Here is a 22,252-nt window from a genome sequence, read left to right as displayed (position 1 = left end):
TTATAGCCTGGAAAGCTTCGTCTGAGACATCCAGATGTTGCTCAGAAAGCGTGTACTCCACTTCCTTCTCCATTACCCTGCCAAACATATACAGTATTTCTTCAATTGTCTTTGATGCCGACCATCTTTCTTTCCTAACTTCTGGCTGCCTGTTCAAAACACTGAAAGCCTCAAGTGTGCGTGTGGACAGAACTTAACCATTTTTAAACAACACTCCCAGTATCAGCCACTAAAGTGAAACTGAGATGAGAGTGGTATCCCTCAGACGAACACACAAAAGTGGAAGCAACAGCAGTTGGTCTGTCTCTAAATGGAAAAAAATATGACCTTTAAAGGCTCAGAATACACAGTTTTCTTTAACCCAAAGTGTGGCTGCTTGGTTGAATGTGACACAGTCAAGTTTTAACCCAAAAAAAAACAGCAGAACAGATGAAAAATGGGCTTTTAAACACACACATTTGCCCTAAGACTTTCTAATAAGGCTGGAATCAAACATAATATAGGCAATTTATTGAACTACAAAGGGCTGGAATGAAGAAATACATCAAATTAGCAAGCTAATTCTCATTTTGTTAAATATTTATATTATCTCCAAGGAATGATGCGACAGATGCTTTCTAGATGAAAAGACTAAACAATATCCACACTGCAAATGCCCATTTTAAACCATTTAGTCAGCCTTGTTAACATTCAATAATCGATTAATCGTTTAAATGACTCAAATACAGCAGATGTTTTTCCATGTTCTGATAAAAAATATTTTAGACCAATGAAACCTTGCAAAACGGGCTCAATTGAGGAACAAGTAAAGACTTAATCAGAGCAAATCCAAAGTTTCGAACGGAGTCATCCACAGTAGATAACCTGTAATGTCATTAATTTCTTCACAGCAGTTTGACATCAAAATAATTCTGATTATTTACTGTGGCTAACGTAAATTCAGCTGCAACAAACGCTGCCGTAGAAACCTTCTCAGTCCAGGAAATCAGCCAGTGTTTGCCAACACCTTCAAGATAATCAGTACACTTCATCGCTTGAGTTGGATCCCTGTTGCTGCTGAACTTTGCAGTGTTTCTGCTGACAAATACTGAACTCTCAGTCTGTGTTCGCGTCTAAAAATCCTAGCTTAGCATTGTTAGATGAGCCACAGGTAGCTAGCTAAACCAGACACCCGTTGAACAACTTGATGCCACACATTTCACCAACACAACAGCTAGCAGTCGGGAGAGGTGTTTGTTTTACAGACGGTCGGTCTGTAACTCCATCTAACCAAACAGTAAGAGGCTCCACCTGGTGGCACCAACAGGTACTACAGCACATCTGCAACACATTTCCTGATTTCTTCATTTTCTGCCTGATGAGATCAAATTATCAATCGCAATTAAGCTACGTGTCCACAGAGCCGTTTATTCATGCATGGAAATAGCCTAGCCGCGCTAGACCCATGCTCTGAAGACACAAGGGTCTAGTTACCCTCGACAGGGAGGGAGGCGGGCTAAAAGGTTGTCTATCAAATCACTCTGCAGCAATTGGGTAGGTATACAACCAATCAGCGCAACGAATAGGCTGCCGTAGTTCCTAGAGCGCCGGAAATCAGAGGATGCGGGAGTTCGGTGAAGCCTTATTTATACAGTCAATGGGTGAAGCTCAAGTATATTACAGACATGTTAACAGAAAGATTATTCAGAGTCGGTGCTAATGGAGCTCAACGACTGTTGTCGTTTTTGTTGTCAACCCTGGCAGAGAATTAAATTCGTTGCCGTGGGTTGTCCAGCGCGGCTAGGCTAGTTGTTTCCGGTTGTTTCTGTCAGAATCGTCGCGCCTCTGTCGTCACTTAGTTACGCCCGCCTTCTGACTCTACACTTCATGGTGATTCGTCCGGCCAGTTTTAGGAGCATCCAACCTCGAGCCTTATGGAGGGTAACTAGACCCACCCTGGCAGAGAATTAAATTCATTGGCGTGGGTTGTCTAGCGCGGCTAGGCTAGCATGGAAATGCACTGCATCTGAATATGGTGGGCGTGTCACTAGCAGGACACATGGTGGTCACATGACAGCGCTTTAGCTTCAGTCCGGTACAAGTGTCGGACCAACAGGCGGTTCAGTCACAAACAAACACAGTTCACAGATAAGTAGTAGAAAGTATTTCTGAAAACATTTGAGGAGAGAAATAAACTGCTCAATCTGTCCTCATTTTAGTTTAACAACAGCTAGTTTAGACGTTTTATGAAAGTTTCTCTGTACGTTGGACCTCCACTCCCCGCACTGTATTTGCATAAAGTAGAAGTCAAGACTGTCTGCTTCATGTAAATGAGCTGGAGGCAACTCCAGGGCGATGCAACCAGAGAATGCAGTGCGTTTCAAATAGAAAATGAATGGGATGCAAGAAGTTGACGGATCCTGTCAGAACAGCATCGTAAACTTTCTCTTTTATCACGAAACCAGTTCAACGAAAAGCAAGGAAATAAGCTGCTGAATCTGTCCTCATTTTAGTTCGACAGTGGCTAGTTTAGATGTTTTACGAAGTTTTGCAATGCTTCAGACCTCTGTTCCTCGCACCAAATTTGCCTAAATTAGAATTCAAGCCTACTTTATGCAAATGAGCTGCAGGCAACTCCGACACGAAGTTCCACAACGTAGCTCAAAACACACAGACAATGAATGGGATGATTGACGGATCCTGTGGACACGCAGCATTAATCGTGAACATCCCAATCTGTCAATGATAAATACCACTTAGAGCCAGAGCATAAACGTGGCGGCCTCATGTCTTAGACGTCTGCAATACTTTCAACTGTGTCATCAGATTAACAGCTACAGCAGGTGAGATTTGTTTCTTATATCCGGATAACAAATGTGCTATTAGATTAAAAACCCAGGTGTGTCTGCAGAGAAGGAGCCAAACAGCCACAGAGAACATGGTGGAACACTCACCGTTGTAGAAGCTCTTGACCTTCAGGAAGCCGACGCTGAGGCGGAGGACGGACAGCTTATCCAGCCGAGCCCGGACGTCCTCGGTGAAGGGCAGCAGGCTGGTGAGCTTGTCCAGCTCGCCGTTGAGACGGTCGCGGTGGCGTTTGGACGGGTTGGTCTTGACACCATCAGGAGGCTGAGGTTTGGGTCTGCAGACACAGAAAGATAAAAACATTAAAACACCGACTCTAGAAGACTCAAACTGGTCACTCCAAATCTCGAGTGACTTCTTGAAAAGGTCAGATTCATTTTGAGAAGTTTGGACAGAGACTGAGAAAGGTCACGACGACAAACGAGCCTGATTGTGTTCTGGATGCTAACATGAGACTGTATCAGTACAACAGCTGCTGGGATTAATGGAGATGACACACTGATCAACACTGAAGGCTGCAGGAGGTCAGATATCACTAAATACACACTGATTCATGGGAAGTTTGTCCTTTTCCACATTAAGTCGACAAAATAGAAAATTCCAGATGTCAAAATTGCTTATTTTGTTGGATAATCCATCTTCTCCTGTACACAATGTTCTTGAAATCTTGTCTTTTTGCATTTTTATTGGACTGTATTGTGTAAATAATATACACTACCTTTTAAAAGTTTGGGGTCACCCAGGTAGTTCCATGAAAACTCCCACTTTTATTCATGTGCTAGCATAACTGCACAAGGGTTTTCTAATCATCAATGAGCCTTTCAACAGCATTAGCTAACACAATGTAGCATTAGAACACAGGAGTGATGGTTGCTGGAAATGTTCCTCTGTACCCCTATGGAGATATTCCATTGAAAATTTCCAGCTAGAATAGTCATTTACTACATTAACAATGTCTAGACTGGATTTATCATTCATTTAATGTTATCTTCATTGAAAAAAATGCCTTTCTTTCAAAAATAAGGACATTTCTAAGTGATTCTAAATCTGTAATCTATCTCTTGAGATGATGTAATGGTAACTTATCACTGATAATAAATACTAGACTGCCACACATTTCTGCACTTTTATTTTATTTAATAATCTGGTTGCAGTGAATAAAACTCCACCAACTCTTGTAAGTTCTGTGCTACAATCTCACAGCATTCATGCAGTAAAAGTGAGTTTCTGTGCTGCATTATGAAACTACACACGTCAGAAATTTTCCACCTTAAGTTCTAATTATTCGAGTCTTTATGTCATCACATGGATCTATTTAAAACCGTCTGAGGACAATGGCGAAGCCCGGACCACCTCCACTCTCCAGAGCCTGCCGCCTGCTCCATCCGCTGTCGCCACGGCAACCAGGTGAGACAAGTGATGTCACCTGCTGCAGGGCTTGTTTACCAGCCGAGCGCTTCAAAAACAACCGCAGGTGATTTAGAGCTGGACGGATGAGAGGGCTATAAATCCGCCGAGCGAGGGGGAAATGGAGAGTTTCCTTCCTGAATGGCATTTCCACCGTTTGAAATGTCACGTTTATTTACACAAAACATGAAACTGAAAGCTGCTGACTCCAGGGTCATGAATTAAAGCTCCATTATGACCGAGTGCAGGGAGGCAGGAGCTAAAAAACAGGCTGAAAAACCTGAGAGGACGTTTAATTCTCTTTTAATTTATTCATCCAGGTGTTAGGTAATTCTTCACCTGTTCCAGAGCTTCATCACACTTTCCATCCTGACTAAACTGTGCCGTGAACAGCTAAAAAAAACATGTAGGTCGATTTTCACCAACTTTATACTCCATACTTCTTTGAAATTATTTGTTAACGCGAGATTTTTCATGTTTTATGGGGCATAAAGGCAGCAATTCAGATGAAAAAGTACATATTCTTAACATTTCATCTCAAATTATCTAGTTTTCAGAAGAATTTCTCTGAATTGTGACAAATAGCGAAATGAAAAATAATATCCACATCTAAAAATTGTAGTTTCACAGATAATGATTCAAATTTTTACAGGATTAATCAGAAAATGAAATTCTTGTAAAGACGTGTGCCACTATTTAAATGTGCATTCATGTTTAAAAGGTGGGAAATTATTTCTTTGCTGTTATTTTATAGATTTTACCTGCTTTGTGAAACTATAGATATCAAGTAAAATCACAAAAGAAAGTTTTAAATTGCACAAAAACAGGCCAAAATGTGCGTTTTTTTACAGTCACGTGAAAGTAAAAGTAACAGTAATTCTGTGTTTTACAGTGTGTAAACGTTCACTGAGCATTATTTTAAAGGTAATTTGTGATCATTTTCACTGTTTTTGCAGTAACAGTGTTCTTTCTGGCACCTTCACTGCCCTATTTTCACAGTTATTTCACAGGTTTTTGTTTGTTACATCATGCAGAATATGTTTTGTCTTTACTAAAGCTATATTTTGTACTACATTTTACATTTCTTAAATGACTAAAATTCATCAAAAAATTCCTAAAAATGTGTCCAAAATCAGGTGAAATCTGCCCCAAATGTTCAAAAATTGTTCAAAATGCATAAAAAATTGTCCAGAATGACCCAAAATGAGTCCAAAATGTGCAAATAGAAGAAAGAAGGTTAAAAATATCATGTCCTTGTGTGCACTGTTCTGCTTCTAGCTGCACACATCACTGCAAAAACACAAAACTAGACTCAAACTGTGTCTAAAATAACATAAATCTTGTCAACAGCTACCCAAAAATGCTTCAAAATGACTACAACTTATCTAAAATTCCTAAAAATGTGTCAGAAGTGAGGTGAAATCTGTTCAAAATGATTCAAGTTTATCCAAAATTGATCTAAAATCACAGAAAAAAGTCTAAAATGACTCAATTGTGTCCAAAATAAACTCAAATCGTGTCCTTAATTACTACAGCATTCTCAAAATGACTCAAAATTAGACTAAAATGACATACCTTTTGTCAAAAATATTTTTCTAAATGTCCCAAAGAACTAAAACTTTCCAAAATGCGTAAAATGTGTCAAGAAATTAGGTAAAGTCCGTCCAAAATGGTCGAAGTTTATCCAAAATTTGCCTAAAATGACAAAAATCTGTCCAAAATGCATAAAAAACTGTTCACAATGACCCAAAATTAGTTCAAAATATGCCAATAGAAGAAAGACGGTGTATTTGTGTGCACTGTTTGTTGCAAAAACACAAAACTAGACTCAAAATGTGTCCACAGTGGCATAAATCTGGTCAGCAATTACCCAAAAATGGTCCAAAATGACGAGAAAATTTCTAAAATGTGTCTGAAAGTAGGTGAAATCTGTCCAAAATTGATCCAGAAGAAGGTATGAAATATTTTTCTAGATGTCCCAAATTACTAAAAAGTGTCTGGTTAAGTTTTTCCAAAATTCCTAAAATCTGAACTCGTCCTGATGTTCTCAGTTTTCTGGCCACGCTGTGTTTTTTGAGCTGGGTTTTTTTACTGCACATGCAGGTTTATTTTCTCCAAACTCTACTTTCTGATTAATATCTTGCAGGTTAATTCACTGGCGGCCTGTATTATCTGCCTCGCTGCAGCATAAAATCAACACGTTTTGTTGTGTTAACTCATGTGAGGAGGTAAATAAACCCAGAGGAGGAGCAGGTCTGTAGCTGAACTCTGGTGACTAACTCAAAGCAGACAGAGGTTCTTCTGTTGTCCAGAGGAGGCCTGAAGCTGTGGGGCTCCTCACACCAGGATGGTTCAGGAGATATGACGAGTTCATGCTGGAAAGAAGCTGGTTTCTGGAGCCTAAAACAGCACACATGCAGTGTTTTGTCCTTCTTAGCTGTGAAAGTTTAACCAACTTTCAGAGATCTGCTACATAATTTTAGTTGCCACTGTTTTTATTTACTTGAATGTTTTTCGTAATTTGTAAGTAAGAATCTTGAATCTTGAATGTTAAAGCAGGCAGTCTGGTGTTTAGTTTATGCAGCTACATGTGGATCAGAAAATATCTTGAGCAGATTTCTGTATTATACGCTTTTTGTTCATTTTATTTTTGATGCCTATTTGCCCAACATTTCAGATTCTCCATGTTTTGTACAGTCCATATAATAATAATAGCCTTTATTTATCCATTTGGATTTTTTCATTTTTTTCACTGAATAATTTATTTTATTTTATCTTAATCTAGTTTATTTTATTGATCATTTTTTATTTGCATTTTTTCCATTTTTCTTTCTTTCTTTCTTTATTTATTTATTTATTTTATTTTTATTATTTTAGTTATCCATTTTTATTTTATTTATGTACCCGATTCATTTTTATTTTTTATTTTATTTATTTTTTCTATTTTTCAAATTTTTAATGTTGTTTGTTTTCTTTTATTTAGCCAGTATTTATCTGTTTCTTTAATTTTTATTTTTTGCTATTTTTTATTTTGCTTAATTATTTTTTTTACTTCTAGTGTAGTTTATTTAATATATTATATCTATTTTTTTAATCTAATTTGTACTTCGATATATATTCTGAATCAACAACATGATAAGATATAACCGATTTTTATCTTGAATTGAAAACTTAAAATACAACTATTTTATTCAATTTATCAATCTTAAATTTCACGCAAATCAGAGACGCACTTTAGAGCAATTTCGTACACTGACTGTTCCTATTTATATTTATTATTATTTTATTTCTTCGTCACTTCTACGACGTGTTAAACTACCACAAACTAGTTTAGTTTTGCATTTTTGATATTTTAAATCACGTTTATTTCCAAACGAGCTCCAAAAGCGATCGCAAACTTCACCCAATGAGACGAGTGGCGCTCAGCGATCGCCGTCTGCATCACAGTTTAAAAACAGCTCGCCTCTACTTCTTCTTTCCGCTTGAAGAAAACAAGTTTCCAGATCGCTGCGCCTCCTAAAATAAACCTTTGAGGCGACCTCGATCAAAACCCAGACGAGCTCCGAGACAGACCGCCAGCTGCTGTATGCAAACAGAAAGTAGAAATAAAGTTTGTCTGAACATCGACGCACGAGCAAATCTGTCAAGTGGAAAATGACGAGCAGACAGCGTTGGAGTTCTGCTGATTTTTTTAGCACCTTTCAGTCACAAATAGTCTCTAAAGAAGGGGTGTCAAACACTGTAAAAATACAGAGCATTAAAATATTTTAGGTCTACCACAGGAGGGGCTTCATGTTGTCTGCAACTGGGTGAAAAAATACATGTATGTGTCTGAAACCAGCTCCTAAACAGACGCCTGTAAACTCAGACGACCTCATGACGGTTTGCAGTCTGTTGCACATTACCTGCTGATTATTGCACGTAAGCTGACGTTGCACTACTCCTGCCTTTATTTATCTGTCATTTATTTTAGTCTAGTTTATCATATTTTAATGTATCCACTATTTCTCAATTTATATTTTTTAAATTTTTTTCTGGTTTATTTTATTTTTGTGTCCATTATGTATCCTTTTTCTATTATTTGTTTTTATTATAGTTCATTTTATTTCATTTAGCCATTTTTTATTTTTATGTAATTTTTTTCTATTTCAATTTTTTAGTCTAGTTTATTTTATATTATTTATCCATAATTTATCCATTTTTTATTTTTTAGCAATTTTTTATTTTGTTTAATTTATTTACTTTTTAACATATTTACATCTAGTCTAGTCTGTTTTATTTCTTTTCATTTCATATATTTTTAGATTTTTTAATTATTTTATTTTATTTTAGCCTAGTACATTTTATTTCATTTATCATTTTTCAAATTTGTACTTACTGTTTTTTAATTATTAACTTTTTTACTATATATTTTATTTGTCCATTATTTCGTAATTTATTATTTAAAAAAATTCTATTTTTAGTATAGTTTATTTTATTTATCATACTATTTCTATCAAATTTTTTTCTGTTTTTAAAATGTTTTAGTGTTGTTTATTTTATTTTATTCATCCATCATTTATCCATTTTTTATATTATTGTTTATTTTGTTTAATTTATTTTTATATTTATTTATTTACTCTATTTTTTGTCTAATTTATTATATTTCATTTTATTTATCATTACTTATCTATTTTTTAGATTTTTTTAATTTATTTTATTTTATTGTATTTTATTTTTGTCTATTTTATTGCATTTTATTGTATTTCTAGTTATCTTTTTTTTAATCTATTTTGCCCTTAGATTTATACTGTTTGGCGATTGTTGTGGTTAGCAAAGAAAGAATTTCATAATTCAGGCAGACGTGTTTCTTTCCTGTGCAGATCACAGTAAACCCTGAACCTTGAATATCGACCCATTTGTGTGTTTTTATTGACTATAAAGGCTTTCTGACAGCAATTCTGGTCTGATGGTTGAGTAAAAAGTGTTCTAAAAATGTAATTATTTGAGATGAAACCAACAAATCGTGCTTATTTCTGCAGAAAAGAAATGCAAAATTGAAAACGCCACAAAAAGGAGGCGATTCAAGCTTCTGTAGCTGCAGAGGAACTTCTAATATTGGACCAAAATGATCCAAAATGCAGATTCATGTCAGCAGCAAGCTCTGCTGACATTTAAAATATGTGACGGGCTTGGCCAGGTTCAGGATTGTCGCTGGTGAAGCGTCGGGCTGCTGTGGGAATAAAACCGGTGAGCTCCCAGCTGCAGGTAGCTCTCTCACAGCAGCTGCTTCTCCACTTAAATCAGCTTCAGATGTTCCTGCTGAGGACTCCGCCGGGGATTCCAGGTCAGGCGAGGCCACTGGAGGAGTGTGAGAGCGCCTGTACCGCCGAGGCATTCCACCCTTTAACCTCCCGACTGCTGCTCTGGAGTGGCAGGAAACTTTAACCAGAAACGCACCAAAACAGGAACCTCAGCGAGAAGCCGGTGGAGCGTCAAACAGCCCACGTGTCGCATGCAAACTCCAAATAAAACCCCCTCCAACGTCTCTCGAAGAAAAGTTTGCTTTTACATAAAGACGACACAAGAAGACCAAAACAATATTCGCAAGAAGAAGAAAACCTCGGGCCAAAAGTGAGTATTTTATGATTTACATCTATAAAAGGACCAAAATACTACGTAGATTTGGCCTGAAAGGGTAGAAACAGTCAGAAAAAAATGCTAAACAGCCGAAAAACTCCTGCTTAATGGCAATATTTTATGATTTAACAAGCTAATAGGTGTATGAAAAGAGCAAAATACCTCCAAAAATAATTTTAAGAGGTAGAAAAGAGACAGAAATAGTATTAAACAGTAGAAAATTCCTGCTTAAAGTCAATATTGTATGATTTTACAGGCTCATAGTTCTACAAAAAGAGCAAAAATACGTCTAAAACTAACTTTAAGAGGTAGAAACAGCCATAAATAAACCCTAAACAGCAGAAGACTCCAGCTTCAAGTCAATATTGTATGATTTTACAGGCTCATAGGTCTAAAAATAGAGCAAAAATACCTCTAAAACTAACTTTAAGAGGTAGAAACAGCCATAAATAAACACTAAACAGCAGAAAACTCCTGCTTCAAGTCAATATTGTATGATTTTACAGGCTCATAGGTCTAAAAATAGAGCAAAAATACCTCTAAAACTAACTTTAAGAGGTAGAAACAGCCATAAATAAACACTAAACAGCAGAAAACTCCTGCTTCAAGTCAATATTGTATGATTTTACAGGCTCATAGGTCTAAAAATAGAGCAAAAATACCTCTAAAACTAACTTTAAGAGGTAGAAACAGCCATAAATAAACACTAAACAACAGAAAACTCCTGCTTCAAGTCAATATTGTATGATTTTACAGGCTCATAGGTCTAAAAATAGAGCAAAAATACCTCTAAAACTAACTTTAAGAGGTAGAAACAGCCATAAATAAACACTAAACAACAGAAAACTCCTGCTTCAAGTCAATATTGTATGATTTTACAGGCTCATAGGTCTAAAAATAGAGCAAAAATACCTCTAAAACTAACTTTAAGAGGTAGAAACAGCCATAAATAAACACTAAACAACAGAAAACTCCTGCTTCAAGTCAATATTGTATGATTTTACAGGCTCATAGGTCGAAAAATAGAGCAAAAATACCTCTAAAACTAACTTTAAGAGGTAGAAACAGCCATAAATAAACACTAAACAACAGAAAACTCCTGCTTCAAGTCAATATTGTATGATTTTACAGGCTCAAAGTTCCATACAAACAGCAAAATACCTCTAAGATAAATTCAAAAGGTAGAAAAGAGCCAAAAATAACGACTAAACAGCAGAGAGCTCCTGCTTAAAGTCAATATTGTATTATTTTAAAGGCTAATCATTGTGGAAAAACAGCAAAATACCTCTAAAATGAACTTTAAGCGGCAGAAAAGAGCTAAAAATAAATGCTCCATGCCTGGACTGAGTCGGATACTATGACTGATTATATGATTTCACAGGATAATTGCTCTAAAAATGGATCAAAATGCCTCTTCAAATAGCACGAGGACAAAAATAAACATCAAGCAGCAGAAAAACACACGTCTAAAGTGGGTGTAGCTTGAATTTACAGGTTAAGAGTCCTGTAAAACGTCCAAAATTCCTCTAAAGAAGGACTTTAAGACATAGAAACAAGCCATAAATAAATGTGATTAAGTGGCAGAAATATTCCTGTTTAGTGAGTTCACAGATTAATTACAAAACTGGACCAAAATACCCCTGAAAAGAACTTTAATTCCAAGACAATCACTCCAAAACTGGGAAAAAATGTTGGATTAATTGTAAAAAATGTCCCAAAAAACTTTAAAATTAACAGAAAAAACCACAAGAGCAGGTGTCTACAGTGAGTAAAGAATGATTTCATCAGATAATTGTTCTAAAACTGGACCAAAAATGAAAAAAATAATCACCAACTGAGAAAAAATGCCCTTGCCAAAAGTGAGTGTAGTGTCTTTATGCATACTAATTGTTCTATAAATAAACAAAAATACCTCTAAATATAACTTTAATCACAAAATAATCATTAATTAGGAAAAAGTATTCGGTTAATTGTTTAAAAAACTGCTAAATACCTGTAAAATTAACATAAATAAAAACAGTAGCATGTGTCTACAGTGAATATAGTATAATTTCAAGGGATTATTGTTCGATAAATAAACAAAAATACCTCTAAAAATAATGTCATTCGAAAGTAATCATTAACTGGGGGCAACAATCTTCAATTAATAGTAAAAAAAAAAATCGCCAAATATCTTTAAAAAATAGTATAAATAGCCACAAACACAGGTCTCTATAGTGAGTATAGTATGATTTAATGGGAAAATTGTTCTGTAAATCAACAACAACAACACTAAAAATAGCTTTAATCACAAAATAATCATTAATTGGGGATAAAATATTAGATTAATTGGAAGAAATGGCCATAACACCTGTAAAATTAGCATAAATAACCACAACAGCATGTGTCTACAGTGAGTATAGCATGATTTCATGGGATAACTGTTCTATAAATAAACAAAAGTACCGCTAAAAATAGCTTTAATCACAAAATAATCATTAATTGGGGATAAAATATGAGATCAATTGTAAAAAAATTGACCCAATACGTATAAAATGAGCTTAAATAACCACAACATCAGGTGCCTAAGCTGCACTGTGAGTCTATCTGTCAGTTTTAGCTGCATATATGTACTGTAAAGTGTAAAATCTGCAGGAAAAGTTGCTTCCTGGTGACTTTGGCAAGCTGAAATGTTAAAATCTGTCCATAGCCGAGCTGCAAGCGGAACATAAAAGTGTAAAACCTCTCTTCCCTGCCCTCCCCTCCTGCAAATAAAACATCTGCTTCCAATAATACGACAGAACACAACATATCTGAAATCGAGGTGAGATGGCTATCGCTGCATTCCTGACGGCACAACTCCCCGCCAGAACAATGAGCGGCCAGTGTTGCTGCTGCTCGCTTTATCTGGCCGTCGATCTGTCCTGGAAGGGGCGTGGACTGTGGTGTGTTCAGGGGGATGTGTTGGACCTGAAGAAACACTCCTCGGCGTTCACACAAAAGCACTTTGTCTCCAACGGGGCAGCGACACCACTTCAGAACAAAAGAAACTAAACCGGTGCCCTGCTGGAGTTATGATACGGGGAGAAACAGCGGGCCGAGAAAGCCGGACAACAACACCTGCAACCTAACACCTGTTTCACAACCAAAAGTGTGAAACATATCAGGGAGCAGAGGTGATAAGGCCTGGAATCACTCACAATCCACTGACACCCATAACACACCTTGATGCATTTAACAGGAAATAATTAATCACCAAACACAACCTGGATGTGGGGAAACAGCACCAAAGACATGCAGGACGGGATTAAAAAATAACAAACCTACAAGGTTACAGGAAACAATCACCTATTAACAGGGGTGAAAGTAAGCCGGTACGGTCCGGTACTGCGAACCGGCAAAAGATCTGGTTGGGTTTACACTTTTTCGAATGCGTTTCTAAACTCACGACCAGGGAGACTAGAGGCTTCTTGGTGTACAGTCACCTACATGTGAGGAGTTTTAGCTATAAATGTAATCTAACATACTTTAGTCATCTCTCTATGATGTTTTTTTACGCAAGTATTTAAGTGCTGCATTAGAAAAGGTTGCTGGAAATTGCAAAAATTTGAAAAAAAAACATATCTCTTTTGGCCAAAAAAAAAAAAGCTTTTACACTGGCTTTTTCGAAAACAGTTTTTCAAACTTAGGACTAAACAGACTTTCTCAACAGTCCCTGCGTTTGAGGGGTTTTAGCAGTAATACTAATACACCGCAATTTAGTTTTCATAATTGATTTTTTTCACATTTTAAACTACTGAGTTAAATAAAGGTTGGTGGAAGTGGAAAATTAGAAAAATAAAAATAAAACCGTTTCTATGCTCGTTGTTGTTTTGTTTTTTGGGACATTTCTGCCTGTTATAGAAAACAGCACATGTAGATGAAACTACTTGGTTTCAGCTTGGATAAAATCTGACATCAGAACAAGTTGCTTCACACTTTTCCAAAAAAGGTGCTGCAGCAGCTGAGTGGAGACTAGAGGCTTCTCTGTGCACAGTCGCCTAGCTAACTTCCACTGTAGCTTGCACAAGAGGCATTTAAGGAATACTGGTGAATTTGAGTACAGTTTTGTTTATATTTGGCCTGTAGTAGATGCACAAATGTATCAAAACATGGAAGTAGCAGGAAAGTAAGAATGGGAAGGATGGTAAATCTGGCACATGTATTATTGCTATTCACATATGCTAAGCGCCTAAGTGTCAACAATCCCTTTCCAGGAACACAAACTGCAGCTCTTTTTTTTTTTTTGTATTTACTCTGAGAACTGAGACCCCTGCAGTGACTCAGCTGCTTCACCGTGTCCTGACCTTAGCCGATGTTATAGCACCCAGGAAGTGAAAGCTGGGAGGCTGATGTCCGTCACATGCAAGTCATAAGAGAAACAGCAGCAACACATTGGCATGACTTCAACACAAACCACATCCACCAAAACAAAACTAGAAATCTGACCTCTTTACCCCACAGAAATCATCGCTCAAAGTCTTTTTAACTTCAGTGCTAAATTTGTTTCAGTCATCACAACAAAAGGAACCAAGTGGAAATCCATCCATAGCACCGCTAAACTTCAGTACAATCCTTTCATACAGAAACCACCGATTCTACAGTCTCCATCACCTGAGCTATAAATGTAGATGACACAAACTGGCCTTGACATTTTACAATGAAAAACAATTAATAAAGTCTCGAGAAATGTCTCCATTTAAAGAGAAGTCAATCAATGGTTGTTTGCTTTAAAGGTTTTGCAAACAGTTGTCCATATGCCAACTCCATGAGGCCAGTTTATTCCTTTCAGAACAGATTGTTCCAATGTTCAGTCCTTCAAAAGTCTAAGTACCTGCCAACGCCAAGTACTAATGGCTTCGTTTTGAAATTATAAAATCTGTTTGCACTTTACAGATTAAAAGCTTTCTTGAAAAACTGAGCAGTCTGTTGATGGATAATTAGCTCCCTGTTTGAGGCATTCCTCAGGTCAAAATGCCAAACATTTGTGTCTTATTTCTTCATTGTAATCAGAATATTTTGGGTTTTTTGTTGAAAAACACACGACATCACTTTTGAGAAAACCATTGTCATTGATACTTTATGGAAAACAACAAATTGATTTTGCTCCTCCTGAAGCCACATTTCTCCTCGCTAGTCGCCTTAAGGTGCATTTAAGGGATTGGAGGCACCTCCATAATGGGGGGGGGGGGGACAGTTTCCAGGTCATGGGAGGAGAGAGGACACCAGCATGCAGGTCGGGAACATCACGGCTGACATTCGATCGGCCTAATCCTGCAGCAGACAATGATATCTTAGACAATAGTGAGCTCTGGGGACGGCTCTTTCCTGTTTCAGCATCACAATGCCCCCGTGCACAAAGCCAAGTCCTTAAAAAAATGGTTTTCCCATTTTAGGGCGGAAAAAAAAGCTGGACACAAAGATACTATCACTGCAAAACCCTGCAGTCACAAACATAGAGGTTGACATAGCAGCACATTATAGCTAACACATTAGCGTCTCTTGCACCAGTCGGTTTTGAGATTTTGGGATTTTCTGCATCCATCATGTTTTCTTTCAGACAGATGGAAAGAAAACATTCAAAATGCACATTCAGGCGTATGTTTTGTTGCACTATTGTTGGACATTAAAACAAATTAGTATGTATTAAGTGAGATAATACCTAATTCATATGTTTAAACATAAAATTTAAAGTTAGCTCCTATTGGCCTCTGTTAACGCCAGTTAGCATCTGTTAAGTCCAGACAGCTTGAGTTAGCACTTGGCAGTTTCTATTACCTTTTCTCAGCTCTAGATCACAAGTGTCTGCTCCTGTTAGCTTCTGCTAGCTTCTCTTAGCTCTAATTTGCTCTGGTTTGCTAACAGGGCCGAAGCCCGAAGCCAATTGGGGCAAAGAGAAGCTAGTAGAAGCTAGCAGGCACAGACTGTTAGCTTCTACTAGCTATCAACAGGTACTGACTGTTAGTTTATACATGATAACGGGAGCACATGTCTCTTCCTGTTAGCTTCTACTAGCTTCTCTTAGCTCCAGTTGACTCTCGTTTGCTAACAATTGGAGCTAAGAGAAGCTAGTAGAAGCTAATTGGTGCACAGTGTGAGCTTCTATCAGCGAACAGGAGCAAGTGTCAGCTCCTGTTAACTTCGACTAGCTTCTCTTAGCTCCAATTGGCTCTGGTTTGCTAACAAGCGCAAACCAGTTAGCTTCTGTTAAGTCTAGACAGCGCCAGTTAGCTCTTGGTAGTTCCTATTAGCTTTTCTCAGCTCAAGATAGCAAGAGTCTGCTCCTGTTAGCCTCTATTAGCTTCGTGTAGCTCCACTTGGCTCTGGTTTGCTAACAGGACAAAATTAGAGCCAACTGAAGCAAAAAGAAGCTAGTAGAAGCTAACAAGTGCAAACTTTTAGCTCTTGATAGTTTCTATTAGCTTTTCTCAGCTCTAGATAGCAAGGGTGTGCTCCTGTTAACTTCTATTAGCTACTCTTAGCTCCAATTGGTGTGAAAGGTTCAATTTGTGTGTGCTTTTGCCCACTCATATCTCTTTTTCTTGCTCTTTGGACAAAGTAGTGCTTTTTTTGCTGATACACAACCCTTCAGACCAGCCTTTCTCAAATGTTTTTTCACAGTTGTCAGAGAGTTGGGTTTTGATCTCGTCATGTTGATTTCCTCCCTTATTTATCGTAACTTCCAGTTTCTTCCAGAGTCTTCAGGGTGTTGTCCACTCCTTTGTTGGACACCATTAGCTGTTTTGTAGTTTCTCTTTCAGTGGATCCTTCTTTCCCTCAATGTACAAATATGTACCCTTGCTTCTTTACTTAGCTGTTTCTTTCTGTGGTAGTTATAGAGATATGAACAAAGTTGAGATTTATTGGGATTTTTGTATGCTAAAGTGAATAATACATTAATTGTCTGGTAACTGTATACGTGAAGGTAAACTGAGGAAAATGGTCCATATCAATGACAGTAAAATCTGATCCTGCAGTAAAACATCCCCCAGAATCCATACTGGTTTTTAAGAAGGTATTGTGAACAGAAACGTTTGGCCTGTAGTGTACCTCCAGGTCTTCTTCTGTTGGTCTGTTGTTTTTGTTTGTTATAGAAGTCCTCTCTCACACACAGACATTACCGTAAGTTGAAATGTTCTACTTTTACAAAGCAGTGTAAACATAAAGGTACAGCGCCTCGGGGCAGAGCGCTGTAACGCCGCCTCCAGACCTGTCTGTGGGTTAAACACACTCACTCAGTCATAACTCACTCACTCAGCCAACACCATTTCCCTAAAAAAAAAAAAAAAGAACAGAAAGATAAACTCCCTGAGAGCAACTTTTCCTAAAAAACTAACATGACAGACTTACGTAACCGTTTGCGTGACACAGAACTATGTTAATTTGAGTCGAGGGAGGGAGGCAAAAAACAACCCCCCAAAAAAACACACAGAGACAGAAGGAAAGACAGGAAAAAAGTATGTTGTGGCAGTCGGAGGAGAAGGAAAAAAAACAGAGCGAGTCTCAGATTACGCCATCCTCCTCCCTCCCTCCTCCCTCGTGGAAACATTGCGTGAGAGCGCTCTCGCTCCACGTCCTGATTATGATTAATGCAGGTAGTACCACACACACACTGAAACCACGGTTCTGGCAGGGTTCTGCCGAGGTTCTCTGCTCGGGCCTGCGGTTCCGTGTGGAGCCGTTAACACTCCGTCTGGCTTGTTAAAGTTAAAAATCACAAACTGGTAAATCACACGGAGAAAGACGGTGTGGCTCAGAGCGGTCCTCGTGTTCTGTAAGGGTTCTGCAAGGGTTCTGTAAGGGTTCTTCACAGCAGCGTGAAAGATCGAGCTAGAACATATCAGGAGGGTGCTCTGGAGAACGCTTCTGGAGGTTCTTTGCTGCACTTTAAAGGGTTTAAAATGAACCATCTAAGCATGGTACTTTGGTAGAACATCTCTAAAAGTTCTTAACAGCACTTGAAAGGGTTAAAATGAACCATGGTGCGAAAATATCTTCTCCAAAGTTTTTATAACACTTTGAAAGGGTTAAAATGAACCTTTTAGCATGCTGCTTTAATAGGACACCACTAAACGTTCTTTACAGCACTTTAAAGGGTTTAAAAGGAACCATCTCAGCATCGTACTTTAGTAGAACATCTCTAAAAGTTCTAAACAGCATTTTGGACAGGTTTAAAAAGACCTATTTTAGTGCAGTTCTCTGGTAGAACACATCTAAAAGCTCTTTACAGCACTTTGAAAGGTCTAAAATGAACCATTTTAACATGGTGCTTTAATAGAACTACTCCAAAAATTCTTTACAGAACACTATAAGGGTTCAAAAAGAACTATTTCAGCATGGTTCTTTGGGAGACTCCCTCTAAAAGTTCCTTACAGCACTTTAAAAGGTTTAAAATGAACGACCTTGGCATGTATTTTTTGCACCTCCAAATGTTCTTTACAGCACTTTGAAAGGGTTAAAATGAACTATTTTAGCAGAGTGCTTTAATAGAACACCTCTAAAGATTTTTTATAGCACATTAAAGAGTTTAAAATGAACCATGGTGCAGAAGAAAACCTCTCTGGAAGTTCTTTACAGAACTTTCACTGGTTTAAATTTGAACTTTTTCAGCTTGTGGTAGTGGTGAGTCGTAGAACCCATTGAAAGTTCCTTTACTGCACTTTGGATGGTTTAAAATGACTCCTTCTCAGTATGGTGCTCTCTTAGAATACCTCTAAAAGTTTGTTACAGCACCTTTGAAAGGTTTAAAATGAACCACGGTACAAAAATAACCTATCTAAAGGTTCTATAGGACTTTGAAAGCGTTCAAATGAACTATGTTAGCATGTTGCTTTAATAGAACGACTCCGAAGGTTCTTTACAGCACTTTAAAGGTTTTGAAATGAAGCCTGGTGCAAAGGAAACTTCTCTGAAGGTTCTTTACAGAACTTTTTGGTTTAAAATGAAGTTTTTCATCTTTTTAAAGTGGTAGAATCCTTTTAAAGCTCCATTACTAACCTTAGAAGGATTTACTCCTTTTCAGTGTGGTGTTTTGGTAGAACACCTGTACAAGTTCTTTACTGCACTTTAAAGGGTTTTAAATGAACCCTCTTAGCACGATGTTTGCGAAAACACCACTAAAAGTTCTTTACAACTCCTTGAAAAGGTTAAAATGAACTATTTTTAGCCTGGTGTTTTGGTAGAACACCTCTACAAGGTCTGTTCAGCACATTAGAGGTTCTGTTTGAAACCATGGTTCAAACAGAACCTCTCTAAATGATTTCTACTGCACACTGAATGGTTTAAAACGAACTATTTCAGCATGGTTCTCTGGAATACTACCTCTAAAAGTTCTTGACAGTACTTTAAAGGGTTTATAATGGAACACGGAGTTACAGAGAACCCCTCAAAGCGTTCTTCACTGCACTTTAAAGGGTTTAAAATGAACCATCTTGGCATTGTGCTTTGGGAAATCACCTCTAAAGGTTCTTTACAGCACTTTGAAGGGTTTAGAATTAACCATGTACAAAGAGAACTTCCCTGAAGGTTTTGTACAGAACCTTTGGGTTTGGATGAACTTATTCAGCTTTATAAGGTGGTAGAACCCTATTAGTTCCTTTACTGCATTTGAAAAGGTTTAAAATGAACTATTTCAGCATGGTTCTTCAGAAGACTACCTCTAAAAGTTCTTTAAAGGATTAATAATGGAACATGGGGCTAAAGAAAACCCTTCACAAGGTTCCTTACAGCACATAGAATGGTTTAAAATGAACCATTTCAGAATGGTTCTGTGGTAGAACTCTCAAGGTTCTTCATGGTACTCTGACCATGGTGCTGTAGAGCAGTTCTCTAAAGGTCCTTTGCTGTCGGTCTGCAGCATTAACACTGTGATGTGCACAGTAGTGACACTGCAGGTCATGCATTATGAACAGAGATACGAGAACTCAAATGGATCCTGCTACAACTTATTTATTTATTTATTTAAACGAAACAAGGAGTTTGACATGCAGGTTCCAGGTGTTCACAGCTAAATGAGCAAAAAACAGCAGAGCAGAGAAACGCTGAAAAAGAAGATTTGGTTCCAAAAGCTAACATGTTAGTTGTATTCTCACAACAGAAATGATGACCCAACTATGAATCCAGTCAGACGATGTTGCAGTTGTTACTAATGTGTTAGACCATTTAAATCAGCAGCATAAAGTTCTACATGACGAGTACTAAGTCACTCAAAGAGAACGTGTTTCATCAGAGTCACACCGTAGGAGGAAGGAGAATGAAATCACTGATACAATAACCCTTCACCTGGAGAAAGACGTGATAACAAGGAAGTGCTTTAGAGAACATCTCTAACGTTTTTCTACACTAACGGATGTTCTAATAAGAACATGTCAGCTTACTTTAAGATCACAGACAAACTACTTGAGGGCAAAGCTTTGAAGAACCTCTTTGACATGACTTCACAGCACCTTGAATTGTCTACAAAGAACACAGCCCCTCACAGAACTTGTCTAAAAGGTTCTTTAGAGAACCCTACAGAATCTCTAATAGACTATTTGTGCATGGTGCCTTTGGGAACCCATCCAAAAAGGTTCCTTACAGAAGCACATAGGGCCTCTGATGACTGGCATGGTGCTCAGAGAACATCTCTACAAGTTCATCATAGCGCTGTACAGGTACTAGTGAGAACCAACACGGTTCTTTAAAGAGTCTCTTTAGTTAGCCATTAGAGATCCTGTGTAAAGAACCAAACCAGCATGGTATGTTAAAGAGCTTTAAGGTTGTTTAAGTGTTTTTGAAGAACCGCTGATCAGAGAACCTTCCTGAGCATTTCTTCTAAGCTCTTTTGAGGGTCTACAAAGATCAGCTTAACCTGTTTTAAGGGTTCCCTATGCAGAACAGGTCAGTTTGAACCACTGAGGATGAACGTTAGACTAGCTTAGTTTGCTACTGAGGAAACTGTTCTTCTCCTAAAGGTTCTTTACAGCACATTTAAGGAACATCAAAGTCTGCAATCCTTTTGAAAATCCTTAAAATGAAGAGACTGTTTCACAAAGAGCTTCAAAGAAAAAGAAAATTGTCCCGTTTTGGTGCAAAGAATGACTTTGTGGTTCTTTAAATGGTGCTAGAATGAGTCCTGAAACATGACATTGACTTTATTTCTGACAAAGCACAGCAGAACAAAGAGCCTAAAAGTGAGGTGAGGACTCGTGCTTCCACAGCGTGAAAACAGGGTTCCCTACAGAACCATCAAAAGCTCCATCCTGAGCATCTGGAGGCAGAAAGAAGAATCAGTCTGAAACGTCTCCCCCCTCCTCATGTATACACAAACCCTGAAGAACGGCTTTCCGGTGCTACAACACTGGATCTCAAATTGTGGTCGGGGGCCCTCCAGGGTTCCTCGAAGGGGAATCCAAGGGGGCGGACAAAAATGCCACAGACAGGTTTGCTCAAATCAGAAGTCGAATCAGAAGAAGGCGGCGTGGCAACTTTACTGATGTGGGGTTTCACTTTGTGCTCTGATAACCTGGCTAACCGCCTACACGGCACACTCAGAACCCAGAAACAGCTCAACAATCTGACAAGCTGCTTGGATCACATTTAAATAACCTTTTAGAGCAGAAACACTCTGGAGATGTTTGCACAGCTACACCTCAAAAAGACCCATGTATTGTAGTAGTAGTAGTACAAGTATGCAGCGGTGGTACAGTAACATATCCTAGTGCAGTAAAAACACTAAAGCAGGATGTTTGCAGTAGTTATAGGAGGAATATCGACTTTAACTGTACTGAGGAGGATCTGAAGCATTGTGTGCATTAATAGCACGGTAAATTCGCATGTTAAAGTGCATTAAAGTGGGTGTCTGTGGTGTTTTCCTTCCCAGCAGCCAATGGAGGGTTAAACCATACGTTTGGGACTTTTTCACTTACATTTTCTGGACCGGTTTCTTCCGTTTCTTCGCCGCGTAGAGCGCCGTGTTGGGCATCATGGTCACTTCGGAGCCGGCAACAACAACAGAAAAGAAAAATGGCTTTATCCCGGTTTCTCTGTCGGTCCCGGTGACAGGAGGCTCACATGCCCCGGGAAACGGCGAAGTGAAGCTGGCAATGAGTCGGTCAGAGCCGCTCGGTCCTCTCCGCTGCTTGACGACTCGAAGCTAGCTGAGTCTAAAATAAGTACTTTTCCCCGATTTAGCTACAGCAAACGTCCGTGAGACGTCAGTAAACTGTCACAACTTTCCATATTCCACAGCCTGAAGCGTCCCCGCACCGAATAAAAGCGACTTTTAGCTGTTCAAAGAGTCTGGAAAGATTTTTATGTAAGTCCTCCGTGTTCGTCGTCGCCGTTGTGATTTGACAGGGCCGCTGCCACCACTGCGCGCTCCCGT

The 22,252-nt window shown here is 38.2% G+C and overlaps 1 protein-coding gene across 2 annotated transcripts in view; it reads right to left on the bottom strand.

The window, feature by feature from the left end:
* The window catches only part of ahr2 (aryl hydrocarbon receptor 2), a 107,655-nt gene extending 85,403 nt beyond the window's left edge, over positions 1 to 22,252 (bottom strand). For both annotated transcript variants that reach the window (XR_007939132.1, XM_051942290.1), the window contains exons 1-2: positions 21,795 to 22,252; positions 2,934 to 3,121 (exon numbers count right to left, since the gene is read on the bottom strand). Coding sequence is in view for 1 of the 2 variants with exons in the window: in XM_051942290.1 (XP_051798250.1) it covers positions 2,934 to 3,121; positions 21,795 to 21,853 (247 nt within the window). In the remaining variant the exon portion in view is untranslated. The remainder of the gene's footprint in view (positions 1 to 2,933; positions 3,122 to 21,794) is intronic.

This window comes from Acanthochromis polyacanthus, chromosome 22 (assembly GCF_021347895.1).
Source record: "Acanthochromis polyacanthus isolate Apoly-LR-REF ecotype Palm Island chromosome 22, KAUST_Apoly_ChrSc, whole genome shotgun sequence".
In the NCBI taxonomy this organism is placed as follows: Eukaryota; Metazoa; Chordata; class Actinopteri; family Pomacentridae; genus Acanthochromis; species Acanthochromis polyacanthus.
Note: the sequence above shows the minus strand (reverse complement) of the source record. Positions and strands in the feature narration are given on the sequence as shown.